The sequence below is a fragment of the Tribolium madens genome, unplaced genomic scaffold (assembly GCF_015345945.1).
Source record: "Tribolium madens isolate multiple individuals breed KSU strain unplaced genomic scaffold, Tmad_KSU_1.1 Scaffold_97;HRSCAF=244;Tcas5.2_LG3a, whole genome shotgun sequence".
In the NCBI taxonomy this organism is placed as follows: Eukaryota; Metazoa; Arthropoda; class Insecta; order Coleoptera; family Tenebrionidae; genus Tribolium; species Tribolium madens.
Genome location: NW_025401069.1, coordinates 3515253 through 3530229, shown reverse-complemented (window position 1 = coordinate 3530229; position 14977 = coordinate 3515253). Strand labels below are relative to the sequence as shown.

The 14977-nt window shown below is 31.0% G+C and overlaps 1 protein-coding gene across 1 annotated transcript; it reads right to left on the bottom strand.

The window, feature by feature from the left end:
• Nucleotides 1-4262: 4262 nt before the first annotated feature.
• On the bottom strand, nt 4263-14412 carry LOC123014460 (bromodomain-containing protein DDB_G0280777-like). Its single transcript, XM_044413598.1, has 5 exons — nt 14045-14412; nt 13330-13698; nt 5692-5871; nt 5376-5459; nt 4263-4469 (listed from the first exon to the last, which is right to left on the bottom strand). The coding sequence occupies exons 1-5, from the start codon at nt 14357-14359 to the stop codon at nt 4398-4400; spliced, it is 1020 nt and encodes a 339-aa protein (XP_044269533.1). The 5' UTR covers nt 14360-14412; the 3' UTR covers nt 4263-4397.
• Between the last annotated feature and the right edge of the window lie 565 nt (nt 14413-14977).

Below are 14977 nucleotides of genomic sequence, written 5' to 3'. Positions count from 1 at the left end.
TTAATTGACTGAATTGAGTTGATTACTTGAAATTACGTGTGCCGATTCATCGAAGTTCATTACATCGACATCTTATTCACTTCAGGCCCAGAACTTATTAATGGGAAACGTAAAGATTTCTTTAGAAAGCAATTGAAATCGTATTAATTTGCATCTGTATTTAACGGTTAGTAGATCCCCGTCGGAATTAACAACATTAGAATTTCATTGTGACTTTCACAAACCCACGCAAGTGACTGTTTAAGTTTTAGTCGAATTACACGCTAAAGCTAATTTAATCCGTGCGTCTTAAATGAATTTCAGTACGTAACAGAAATTAAATTAAGGAGTACCTCCGACATAAATAACAGTGGGTAAAAATGTTACCGAAAATTGATCATGCATTTGGGAAAAATTTTGTCTTTAAGAAAAATTGCCAGCTTTGTTAAAACCCTGATCTCATTTACGAACTGCTTGCGTATTCCGATGAATTCTAGATAAAATTACACCCTGTAGTTTTTGCATTAATACCTTGATCACGTTACACTTATTTAACAAAGTTAAGGTAATAAAAATAGAGCCAGAGCTCCATACAGATTAGAGGAGGGTTTTGCGGTGTCCATTGTAAACAAATTTTTCCCTCCATTTGCTACCAGTTTTTAAATTAGATTATGTAGGGTTTAGGGACAACTGCGCAGCACATGATGGTTATATAGTTTCAGTAGCTTGATTGTGAGTCACATTTGCGGGTTTCTCATTAGCATTTGTAACGTAATTAACCAGTAGATGCTATAATTTAGGCTGGCGCTGCCCTATTAAATAAGAATTTGAGGAATGCAAAAACATTGTACCGAAAAACTTATTACATAAAGCTTAAAAGCCTTTACAAAATCTTCTTAGTTCTCTCACAATTTAAGGACATAATTTTATTAGATTTAAACGTAATAATACGACTTCAAGAACGTACATTACTCGTTTTTATACAATATAGTGTGTAACAAATTATTATTAGCTGTGTGTGACATATTGAGTGTTTTTAAATAAATTAGATGATTTAAATATAATATAATTATTACCATCTATCAGGCTTCTATCATTTAAAAAGACACACACCTAATGATTTGCTAAACTGAGAATTAGATTGATGATGGCACTTTACAAAATTGCCACCAAATTATTATTAATAACTGGTTATAAATAGCGATCCAATTTAGGTGAGAGCATTGTAACGAATTGTGGTTGTTATTTACAAATTACTTCATTTGCAATAATAACTTGTAATCACTTATTATCATTGTGCATTCTGTTTTTAAAATTTATTCTGAATTCCGCTAATAAACATGTTTTACAACAAATTCAAATTTAATCTATGTATATGTTGTTAAGCTAATAATTCAAATTAAGCACTTACTGCATATTGCTTATACAGTGTGTCCCCGGATAGGTGAAACGATTCTTGTAAAAGATAAAAAATTCTCGATTGAAATTTTTATTTTTTGGAATTTAACCTTACTTGGTTAAAGACTAATTTCTAACATAGTGTTAGTGTTGAAAAATTAAGTATCTATGTTTTGGAAATTTTCATAAAAACCTATTTTTTTGTAAAGTGCTTTTTATGTGGCAAATCCGACAAAAAGTTATTAAGAAAAATTGTTTAGGCCCCTATACTAAATTTCAAACATCGGCCAAGTAATGCTTTTTAGAAGCAGATACGTTAAAAAGTTATCTAGTAGTAGGTAATAATCTAAGTGTGTAACTCATAATAAAAAAACTGTTAAAAATAAATATCTTTGGTTTGTAAAATAAACATAAAAAATTAAAAATTATGGTTGGCCGATGATTTTTGAAATTTCGTATTTCGCCTAGATGTTGATTCTAAACAGTTTTGAAGTTTTAGTCGTATTTGCCACATAAAAGATACTTTACAGTAAAATAATTTTATTTGAAAATTTTCAAATCATTTTTCAAAACTAAAATCATGTTAGAAATAAATTGTAACCAAGCTGGGCTCAACCCCAATAAATAAAAATTTAAATCAATTTTTTTTTATATTTTGTAAGAGTCGTTTTACTTATCCAGGGACACACCGTATATCTTTTCTGATGCTGTTATTAACAAGAGCTTTATATTATGACAGAACATCTTCATTTGTAATGGTGTAAAAAATTGTTTCACAAATTTATTGTACCTATTAGTTGAAATCATTCATCTTAGATGTTAAATTCTTATATTTCCAGATAAAGACACAAAGCGGGAAATCAGTCGATTCGTTGGTTTCCTGGTCAAATCTGCACTGGGGTCTCCAGATAAGTGACTATAAGTAAGACATGAATCTACACAGTTCAGTGAGATTACTGGCCGGTCGGCATCATTGCCATAAATTATATATTTACCGGCCGAGTTCATCCCATCTATTTTATGGTATTTTCGGGTAGGCTATGCAGCACGGGAATTTGGAAATGAGAATCCAATGGCATATTTATCGAAATTCCTGTTAAACCACAGCGAAACGCGATCTTGTTTACCTTAAGAAGAATGGATTTTGAATTACTGGTCATTTTGAGAATTTATAAAATTTAATCCAAACAATCGATCGGTCAAGACGCCCTTAAGGCAGTGTATAGTACAAATATTTGCCATTTTTAGCCTAATTAATTTATCATCAGTAAAATGTTGCATCGTTAAATTAAAAATTGATGTGTTTATATTAAAATAAAAAAGCAACATAGTTTGAAATTGTTCATTTTGGTTTTCCAGTTAAATTGTCTTAATCAAAGATTGTTTTCCAAGTGATCGGGTACTTCACGAGATTGAGAGCGGGTTCCTATTGTAATGACAGTATGAATAACCACCACAGTCAGCAATTGACAGCACACATTTTTCACCCTATAGACAGGTCTTCCAGAAAATGCCTTTTGTTTTTGTGAAATGACGCTACTGGAAAGTTTGTATAAATTAGTGTTTTTAATCGTCGGTGCGTCAGATTTTTTCGAGAGGGATTAGAAAAAACGCTTGCAAAAATTTACAGTACATTTACTCTGAAATTGCGAAATGACAAAGACCTTGCAAGACTATATAAATTTCTCGGAAATTGTGAAAGTTTCAAACTGTAATGATGTGTAAAAATGAGTGAGGTGTCTGTTTACAGCTTCGCTTTTTGAATGGGAGTTGTTGTCATTGTTTTACTTCTTTCATTATACTTGCGAGTTTAAGCTGTAGTTGAATCTGGAAGCTAAATAAAAATGCTTTGTTTAAACTTCAGACCGTTGAGAGGATTGTAATCAAGACTCGAAAAAATTCGCGGAAAAGTTTTGAGTGTAATTCTTAAGTGCAATTTTCCACGTCGATTTGCCTTGCGTGTTTTTACTCTGATTCACAATCTGATTCACGTGGTATATTTTTACTTTTACATTTTGTTTAAATTTGTGCTCTGGATTTGATTCGTCGAAGCAATGCAGTAATAAAATATAATTCTCCAGATCTCGTTTTAGCATGCCCAAGAGATTCCAACCTTTATTTGCACTCACTGCTAGAGCCATACTCTCCAGTACAAATTTATGGGATTTGTTTCTTAAATCCAGACATACAAAACATTACAATGCGCTACTTTCAACAAAATTCAATAAAGCATTCCTTGCACTCTAGTATTTTTGACCTAAGATATATCAGATAAAATCAATACTGTTGCAAAAATTACCATATCGTGTATTTTTAAATGCTAATATTGGGACCAACGCGTTCACACAGAAAATTCCAGGTCTAATCCTACACACAAAATATAATTGCCTTTTTACAGGAAAATATTCCTTCCACAAAGGATTTGCTCGACTGTAAATGTATGGGGCTATAAGAATGCAATTACACTTTGGTATTTACTGCGTCAAAGCAGACGAAACGAACGTACTGCATTTGCAAATTTAAAACTTAAAATTCTAACGATAGAGTTATTTGCTGATGAATTTTGTATCATGTATATATTACTTATTTCATTATTAAACTAGGGTTTACATCCAAAGCATCTTTTTATTAAAACGCTAATAAAAATACGTGAGGGTGAAAATAGACCCAAAATGATTTAAAGTGAGATTCTGTATTGTGTAAAACCATAAATCTCCAAGCTGACGCACACTCCGTATTGAGAAAATGTAACGGTCATAGGGGAGTATACGCTAGATACTTTACAAATAAGAAAATAAGACTTGGAGATTTTTCATCTAGATTTCTTGTTTTTATTATTGGACATCTTGTTTTTTAAATTTTAAATTATTTAAAATAAAATATAATTTAGAAAAATTATTAAATTTTTTAATTACAAACTTTTATCCTTAATTACAAATAATTAAAAATAATAACAATTAAAATAATCTGGACAATGGCTTACTTAAAACTCTGCCACTTTGTCAGTTCAGATCGGAAAGTTATTGGTACTGATATTGAATCAAATTAGGTTGTTGTGCCTGTGCTTGAGCTTTCTGCTGGACTGGAGCCGACTGAAACAACAAAAGGCGTTTATTAATAATTCAAACCTAATTTATTGAAAATTGCTTTTTTCTTCCACTACTTGCTTGTGTTTTCATTAAAATTAATTTACTGACTATAGATCAAAGCGGATTAATATTGGCAAATTAGTCCCTTATTAAAAAAAAATGACTGAAATTCTAAAATTATTTTAACCAAATTGGATAAAGAATGTTTCGAAATTATGAAGAAAATGTAAAAATTGTCGTTGGCCGTTAAATGTTAATTTTAGAATAAGGAAAGGCTGTCGTTTTATTCTTATTTTTTTAATGCTTTTCAATTAGATATTTACGAATAGAAATCAATATTACAAAAAGTTTACTACCCGTATGAAAATTTTCAATTTCAGAAAGTTTGGTAATATGTATTTTTTATTTGATTTAAATTGAAGGTTGGAACTAATAATGCAGGGTGTGCCAGAACTCGCGCCCCAGAGAAAAATTTCAAGTAAGATAGGATACCAGCAGCATGGAGAAAATGTTATTTTTTGACATTTGACATTTTTTATGTCTATTTAATGATACTTATGATCTTGTATATGTTTTTTTATTAGTTAGTAAAGCCACAAAAATTTTGCCAATAAAAGCCACAAATAACATTAAACAGTTACAATTCAGGATACAGCTTCCTTGTTTCCTCTTCTAAAAGCCTATAGCGAAAAAACTTGGAAAATTATTTTTCTAACAGAAATATAGAGTCAAAATGCAAACTTTAAAGCCTCATAACTTCGAAATTTTTATAGGTAAAATTTTCCTGGCATCTTACTTTACTGTTTCTCTAGGGCGCGAGTTTTGGCGCATCCTGTATAGATTCTTTGCAATTTTTGAAAATGTTCAATTTATGTATTATGCATACAAAACATTTATTAAAATACGTACCTGAACATAGTGCTGAGGCGGTCTTTGAAATTGTGGATCCGGTTTTGGTACTTTGACAACTATGTTGGTAGGCTGCCTCGTAACCTACAAATAGTTAATACTAAATGAAAAATCAGAGAGTAAAAAATGTTCAAATTAAATTTAATTAAAAGTGGAACGTCGATCCCAGGGGAATCGAACAATACATTTACCAAATTAATTAGAGCGCCAGAATTTATCGTGTTGGGTTCTGTTTTCCGAAATGCTTTGTTTAAAATCGGCGCAAAACAAAGCTGTTGCAAATTACAGTATGTAAAATATTGAGTTGTAAACTTACCTCAGCTTTGAAGCCTTCTTTAGGATCAGCAGTATACGTAACTGTTCTAACGAACCCGTCAGAATCGACAACTGAATAGCTTCCTGTAGTTTTACCCCCTTCTCTTTGTTCTTTGCGGTTTTGGTAGTTAGTGTAGAGATCGTCATTCACGTCGAATCCGAACTGATATGAGGGATTTGGCTGAAATAATAGCCCATAATAATTAATAATGTTTGTACAAGCTAAATACAGTTGTAATTATAAACAATTCTAACATTGATATACAACAGAAAATAAAAGAAAATTTGAAGCTTCCCATTTTTTAAATCTAATAATTGTTTTAATACTTAGAATACTTGTTTTGGGCGTTTTATTGGTTGCATATACCTACAATCTTTTTTTATCAACGATCTCCACATTGTCACGATAAGATCGTATTTGTGGATAATGTAAATTGTCCACAATCTCTTGTAATACTGTGCAAGATATTCACATTTGCAGGCCACTATGAAATATATCTATTATTCGTTAACTTTAAAAAGAATTATAGAATACAAGATTACAAGTCGTCGGGTTTCCGGGGTAAATGGAGCGAAAAGGGGCACTAGGGAGGTGCAGTTTTATAATTTCTCGCATACTCTTATATTTTCAAAAAAATTAAAGCTCCTAAAATTTCTCACAAGCTTACTTCTTCGTTTTTTCGTGTTTTAAATAGGTACCTAGTTTTCAAGATATTTGGTGACAAATATCCCACGCACAATTAAGAAAACAATTTTTTGCATTACTTTGTATCATGGTCCGGATATTTCAAGTTTACAGCAAAAGTGATTGTGACTTAATGTTGCTTGTAGAATGCAAATTGTACCTACTGTAAGCCTCTGCAGCTTCTAGAAAACACCTTGGAACCTTCCTGCCAATAAAGTGAGGTTATGTTTCATTTCTTGCATGAAAATTTTTTTAAAGCCGTATCCTTGTCGCCTTGTCACCAAATTATGTTTTGTTTGTAAGCACACAGTATGAGTAAAACCACTGTTAAACACTATTAAAGGTTCAAAGGTTCACTTCCCAAGCAAGTATTTAGGTAACTTGCCTACAACGAAACGTAAGGTGCAAATTTTCCGTCACAATATTCACTATTTCCTTATTCTCTGATAGTCATAATAGAGAACACAGAGCGCATAATAAGTACACAAATAACTTATTTATTAAAATTATTTTAATGCATGAAGGCAGATTTTTATGTTTAACTAATTTTTCTAGATTTTTCAATTAAAGTAAACTCTAAAGTGATTGGTTTCTCCATGGTTACCCACATTATAATAATGGCCGATCTCAAACGGACCAATCACATTATTGCATCAAATTTTGAATGAATGCAAAAATCTAAAGTGATTGGTTTTTTACGTTATTTTAATGGCCGACTTGAAACGGCCCAATCACGATGCTTACAACTTTTACAACAATTCTAACGTTATTTCATTAATATTTAGTTCATTCATTTAGCCTAATTGACAAATAGAGTGCGATATTTGCTAGCGATTATATCGAAAACTATTTGAGATAAAGAAAAACACCGTCACCGTAAGAAAGTGTATAGGTCCTTAATTTTGTATAACCATTTTTTTATGGATATAAACGAAAAAACATAAAACAGCACCGAGTACGGCACCTTCTTTGTGTTAATTACGAACGAGCCAGAACTTTTAATATGAAGTTTACCTGCAAGCTAATCCAAACAAAGGCCTGAAGTTAAAAATTTAGTTTTGAGTATGCATTTAACTTGTTTGTTGACTAGGTATTTTGTTGCGATTTTATCTGTTTACCACTGTTTGTTGTAAAAAACGAAACTGTCATACGATAAGTAAAAAGTAAAATAGAAAAATGTGTTAGTTTTTACTTGATAACGCATTGATAGAACGCATTATAAAAAAAATATAAATACTACATAGTTTAAAATAAAAAATTAGATTCTCGTAAATTATGAGGCCTATATAAGCGTATTGATAATAATATATTTCTATAGTTATTTTCAAAAACAAACAAAAAATACTAAAAAAATCATATTTTAGTACTGTTCCGGTCCACCCCGTCACATTCAACTTTATGGTGGAGGCGCCGGGTAAAGTAAGAAACAAGTTATGAAGATTATAATTCGACGTTACAGATTAAAAGGGTTACATTAAAAATAATATATACAATAATATGAAAGTAAAATTTCAGGTGAATATAAAATTCAAAAATAAGAAAGGACTAGATTTTATTAAGTATTAAAGATTTAAAAAAATCAAAATAGTACATTATATTATAAGTGATAGAAATGCATCATTATACGCGAGTGAGAATTTTGACCGACGAGTGCGCTTGCGCACGAGTGGGACACTTCTCACGAGTTTCATAATTGCATTTCGATCACGTGTGATATACGACGTTTTATCTTACAGGTGCAACTATCCAAAAAATGAAGTTACATTCAAGTAAAATATGCACCTATAAAAATATAATAGTAAATATAATAGAAAAAAATAATATAATAGTCAAATTTACTCACTTGTGAGTACTTTATCTTATTTGTGAATAATATTTGATTTCTATCACCTAAAACAATGGTCTACCTATGCTAAATTTACGGCACTAGAATGTAATTATTTAATTTAATTTTACAGTTTATTCATCTTATTATGACCAACTACAACATACTTCTAAAAAATATATTCGGAATTTGGCAACAATGCATACAGAAATTGGCCACATGAGTAATCTCTGGATACAATAATTGTAATATTTATATTATATTTTTATTCATTTTTAAAGAAATATTTTCAATAAAATATCTATTAATGGTATTCGTTATTAAATTGTCCATTAAAAATTACTCTAGCAATTGGTAGGTTACTAATTTGTTTCTAAAATACTTGAGGCTGAAAATATTTTGGAAACAGCCTGGTGTTAAAAATACTAAATAGCAAAAAAATTTTTTGATGAGTAACAATTCTTCTACAGATAATTCATAACTCGCACTTCAAAGAAATGCCATGTAAGATAAGGTACCATAAACGTAAAAATAGTATATTATGTTTATGAAGAGCTAAAATGAATTTTTATGTAACAATGCATTTTAAAGTGTTTGTAGTTGTTAATTAGGTTCTAGATAATGGGCGCGTTAGCCCTAAAACTCAATACAATCTTTCTCTCTAATGTTTCCGAAATTTTGGCTAAAATTATTTTCCCAACAAAAACAAATATGGTCAAAGTACAAAATTTAAACCTTACAATTTCTAAATTCTTCTAGACAGCATTTTTTTTAACATTTTTTTCATGTATGTATATACATACTCCTACCTACTTGGTATCTTATCTTATTTGGGATTATGTCTGGGGCGCGAGTTCTAAAAAACCTTGTATAATTCCTTGATAGATTTAATTTCCAAAAAATTGCGCTGTTTCACTCAGGAGTTTAAAGAATTAATTAAAACTAAAGTAAAAAACACAAAAATTTCATTTTTGAAACCCTCAATAAGTACCTAACTATAAAATAATAAACTTTTTTAAAAAGTTATAAGAGTAAAAGTATATATTTCTTGCTTTCTGTCATAATCAAGGAATACACCTATAACAAAGTGAGATTTTTCCCACATTTGATTTGTTTTCAAATAAAACGATAATTAAATGTAGCGCAGGCCATTGATACGCGGAGAAAGTGTAGCAGTATTTCTTGTATCCACAAGCAGCTCGTTTCCTTTCACACCAATGTTAAAATACTTTGCTATAAAACGTTTAGCATCACTAAAACATATGTAAATTTGAAAAACGCAATCAACAGAATTGGAAAAAGGTATAAAACGTTTCATTCCTTCAAATAAAACCAAGTCCAAGAGCGGCTGGCCAAATTTAATTTTATGTTTAGCGGAATAATCGTAAATCTGATTCTGTACTTCCGGTTTAATTTCCCGTTAAATTTAAATACAACAGAAACGTGCAATAAAACTATTACCGAGTACTTCCGACTCTTCGTTTTTGGAATGACCAATTAAAACTGGCGCTGCAACTCAATTGATATGATTAGCGTTATTACGGTTTAATAAAAGTGAATGTTGTGTAGTTGCATGTTTTCTCTCATGCAGAATTATTGTTAATACACTTCTAAATTCACTATACTTATGAAAATTTTATTTGCATTGGCATGTGGATTTTTAATCAACGATTTGTGCGGGTCACTGACTTACGTATAAACTCAACATTTTTCTTTCTAAACCCAGCTTTCAAATTGATAAGGAACGGACGCATTACGTAAAGCTAAAGCTGAAAATTGGCGGCGGACAGCAATGTCAGTTTAATTACCGTAAGTGTAGATTGGGAATGTTACATAATCAAAATTCTACGGCATTCTCATTTAGCTGAGCAGGATACAAGTACGTAATCAAAGAATCTTGAAATCTGGCTATTTCATCAGATAACAACAGTGGCGGAATTAGAGGGCTAAAACTAAAAAAATTATAAATGAGAAAACCTAAGTTTCCCCAGAATAGGCTCCTATGGATCTTGATAACTAGTGAGCGAATTTGACTCATCTCATCAAAATCGTCGAATTTTTCTTTATTGGGTGAGTAATTATCTTTTATAATTTAATTACAAAAATAATTTTATACAAATTGCTAATTGCCAAAATTAAATGAAACCCAACCAGTCTTAAGAAAACAATTATTTATGAATTGTTTTGAATTTTAATTTTTTTTTTGGCCCATTCAAAAACTAGGAGCTAGTTCCGCCAGCGGATAACAATAAAAATTACTGAAAGTAGCAAACGCGTTAGAAACAGCAAAACTTTACTATTTTATCGTTTTAACTTTAATGACTAAAAAATATTGTCACGAGTTTAATCTCCGCTATGTATTGGGAATTATCTTTCAAGTATAGAGCCAGGTATGAACACTGCAATTAATCCCAAACGGCATATTAACAATTAAAGCAGCTATGACCTAGAAATTAATCAATTCCAGCTCAATTCGAACATTCCTAATGCGCGGCACTTCATCTCGACATGAAAGCTCCCTTTATCCTTCAAGTGTTATTGCGGATTACAATTTGGGATTGACTTGCTATCGTCTACCTGCTGATAAATTTCTTATTGATCAACTAATCAAACTATCGACGGAGGCCGATTTGTTCCACTCATTTACTGAATTTTAATCACGGTAAGTTCGTTTCGTAAAAAAATAAAAAAATGTTAATCGAATTAAACTCAGTGAAAGTTTGAAAGGATCAGGAATTGTGAGAGGAGTTTTATATGTAATACTCGCTATCCCGGAAGAGATTATTCCCGAAATGTATGTGGATTCAGAGATAGTAAATTTCCTAATGTTTGGTAAAACCGAATAATCGACTATTGTTTTAATGCTGATTTTGTCACTTATTTTTGTATTTACAAAATAAAATTTGAATGATTATCAAAAAAATATACGCAGTTCTTACGAGTATTGATCTAGTTGTTATTTAGAAATATACAGAATTTGTAATTCCACTTGATGTAAGTTTTTTTACATTTGTGTTAGGTTTCATCGTAAAATTAATTTACTTTCGAAAACATAAAAATCACTTAATTTTGATACCATACGTCATAATAGTAGCATGACAATAAATAAACAACACACACATGAACATACAGATAGTGAAAAAAATATTTGTATTGTTCCTTCTCTAATATTTTAATCTGCCCCAGATATACTTGAGTTTTTATAATCTAGTCAAGTTTAGAGAAAATAATCATATATGCATTTTTCCCAGTTTCAATTAGTCTATACGAGTCTATTTCTTCTTTTCCTTTCTGCTAGTATTTAATCACATAGTAAATAATCCTTAGTGTTGGTTATATTACTAATTATTATACAGAATGTTTATTATTAATTGTCTGTGGATCAAATGTAGATCAACTATGAAATGGAATCGTAATCTCCAATTCACTATGTGTATTACCATCAGAAAAATAAATATCTATGGGTATATCTGTCAACAAAAGCAACATTTAAACCTAAAAAATGACAGAAACAAGAAATTTTGTAGCCTTGAATACAATAAGTTTGTCACCGATGACAGAGACACGATGTAGTAATAGTAGTAATGTTTTTTTTTCTAGTAAGCAGTACACTTTCATTAGCGTATGCACGTATGGAAAAGGGAAACATTAATTTGAATATTTGTATCAATTACGATTCAATTGATTCAATAATAATTAGTAATAGCATTCAAGAATTCCATTAATGTTTATACTTGTAGTTAGACTATTACCTGATTTGAATCGTATTAGTCTTATAACTTGACTATTAAGTAATTACATAAATGTGAAAGAAAATACTTAAAGTTAATTTGTTTCATATCTCATAACATAATCCTTTAGCATGATAAAGAAAAGCTAGACAAACATACAGGGTGATTTTAATATTTACGCAGAATTTTGACTTTCAGAAATATTCACTTTCTACCTGCAACTTAGTGTTGATATCTTGCTCTTGGGAAGTTGCTTTACTTTCTTTATACGTACGTAAATATCTAGAACAGGTTGCATGTGTACATACCTTAGTTTTATTTTTATAATTGGCTTATACTCGTACTGCAATTAGTCGCCCAGAAAACCAACTTTGTGTTCTATTCATTTTCTTTAGTAACATAGCAAGTTTGTGTAAAACTTCTTATGTTTTTATGAATTTTGTCAAATAAAAACGTTCAAATAATCAAACTTACACAGGACCGTCGCAGATTAATTCACTTTACATTGGGTCCAAAAAGAAAACTAGATATAAAAAATTGTGGGCATTATAATTTTTAGGCATTCATTCTAAATATATTAAATATAGATAAAAAATAAATACCATTGTATAAATAAAGTAGGTCAAGGTTACGAGATAAATGTTGTCAATAACGATAATTTGGGGGCAAATAAAAATACTTCTACAAATTTGACAATAACACTGACAGCGTCCAAATGTTTTCCTGTGTTAAAAATTTGTTTATTGTAGTAATAATTAATAATTTTAAGGTAACATAGTTATAAATTTGCAGTATTCGTTGCGGTTATAAAGTACACTGCACTGTTTTGTTATTTCAGTCATCTTACGTTAAAATATAAATTATCAATTGTGCATATATTTATTTAGTGACTATAACGATGTAACCTTGGTCTGTAGTATACCAATGTCAATAATGCATCTAATTTTTTCATCCAACAGTTTACATTTCCTACAATTCTGATGGGTTCTAATAGGTATATAAAACAGTGTTCTTGATTTAATAAATAGAATTAAAACAAAACAAAAAACCACACTTGTCATACAAAGAAAAGTAAAGGAGCATTCCCGTGTCTCCATGTTGACGTATGACTTAATTTATACACTTAGTTAGGAAATTTGTTTGTTTTTTAAGCCATTTAAACTGAAGGATAAACACAACTGAATTCTTTAGTCTTCTAGATAAAACCTAAAATTTATAAGCGGCGTGTTGTTCGAAGGAGCATCGAAGTGTTGGTTTAAAATAAACCAGTCACATTTCACAATTTTTCAGTTCGATAAAATCGATTCTTTAAAGCGCTTTCTAGAAAACAAAGATAACATCGGCAGCTAGGACGAGCGCATAATCGCATAATATGCAACTGAAATATCCTTTACTTACATCGTAATCTTCAGGGTTTTGTTGTTCTTCGTGATGCTGTTGTTGTTGTTGTTGTTGTTGTTGTTGTTGGTATTGGGGTTGTATATGTTGTCGGTAACCTGGAGCTGCAGGAGCAGCGTATTTAACTGGGGCTGGCTGGTACTTAATTGGAGCTGGCTGGGGAACCACCCGTAAGTAGTGTGGTTGCGGTTGTGGTTGTGGTTGTTGTTGAGGTACTGGTAGAGGTAATGGCTGTATCTGTCTACTGAGTGTCTGAGACGTGGCTTTCCGTTGGGCCGCATCCAAAGCTTGTTGAGCTTGACCTTGCTGCTGCGCAGCTTGTATTTGCTGAAGGAAATATGGTCCTGCTTGCTGTGCCACCCTTTGTATCTAAAATGATTCACTAGTGAAAAGTTTTAGTGGATAAAACTTAAATTAATTTTAAACTTGACAATACCACAGATGTTGTTATAAAATTAAAACATGGAAATATTAATAATAACCTTATGATAAGTCTAGTTAAAAAATAATTTGCTTGCAGCTAATGTATCTAATATTGTCGTAAAGTAAAAAAAGATAAGACGATTTGGCTTACAGGATTTATTAATTTGTGTATTATTTTCTTTTTGCGAGAAGAAATTAAGTGCCTGTTGTTTTTCATTTTATCTGGTGTGAAAAAAAACAGGTGATTGAATAAAATTGTCTGCGTTTGAAATGTAGAAAGGGTCGTTTTTACCTGTCTGTCAACGTTGGTGGACAGCAGCACTTGTTGGATAGGTTGTCTGATTTGCGTGGAGAACTTTTGTAGTCCTAGACTTTTGATGGTTTCGTACACTGGTTTTGCAGCTTGCTGTGTTTGCACAGGGGCGGAAATATACTGTGGCTGCAAATAAGCCTGAGGTTGCTGTTGCTGTTGCTGTTGTTGTCTATATTGAACAGCAGGTATTGCTTGTGCACTAATGTATTGAGTGTCTGGGTAAGCTGGCTGCGATACAGGATATGCGAAACTTCCCGTAACGTAAACAAATAATAAACAAACTGTTAATTTCATCTTGTTTAGTATATTTACGCGATAAATTCACAATATAAGGTGGTAACAAGTGCTGATTATTACTAGTATTTATACGTTCGCTTGCCCTACTCTGAAGAACTTTCCTGTTGTGCCATGGAGAAAGGAGTTGTGCAATAGTAGGGTCACCGTATTGTCGTTAGCGAGCGATTTTTTCATCATCTTTAAGTGCACGCCATTGCTCTATATATTGTGAGAAAAAGCGTAATTAATTTGAAGATTTTTTTATTAAAATTATTAAATTCCAAAACTCATTTTTATCGAAAGTTCAAGCGTAACTTGATTATACCGTTAAACAAATTTCTAGTATGATGCATTCCAAATTTTTATTAGTTTTTAATTGTCTATCGATAATTGGTTACAGTTTATGCGGATGCGTTTCCTAGTTTTCTAACAAATAATTGTTCAAACGAATAACTATCATGCCTTTAAATATTCAGAGCGACATAGAGTGTCACGCCAAAAAATTCTTCAAACTTAAGTTAAAAAATGCTTGGGTAATAATTTTGTTGCAGAATTTTTTCAGTTATTACCTTCAGAGCAGTTCTAAAAATGTTCCACATATTAATTGTTTCAGAAATCAGAAAACTACTCGTTTGT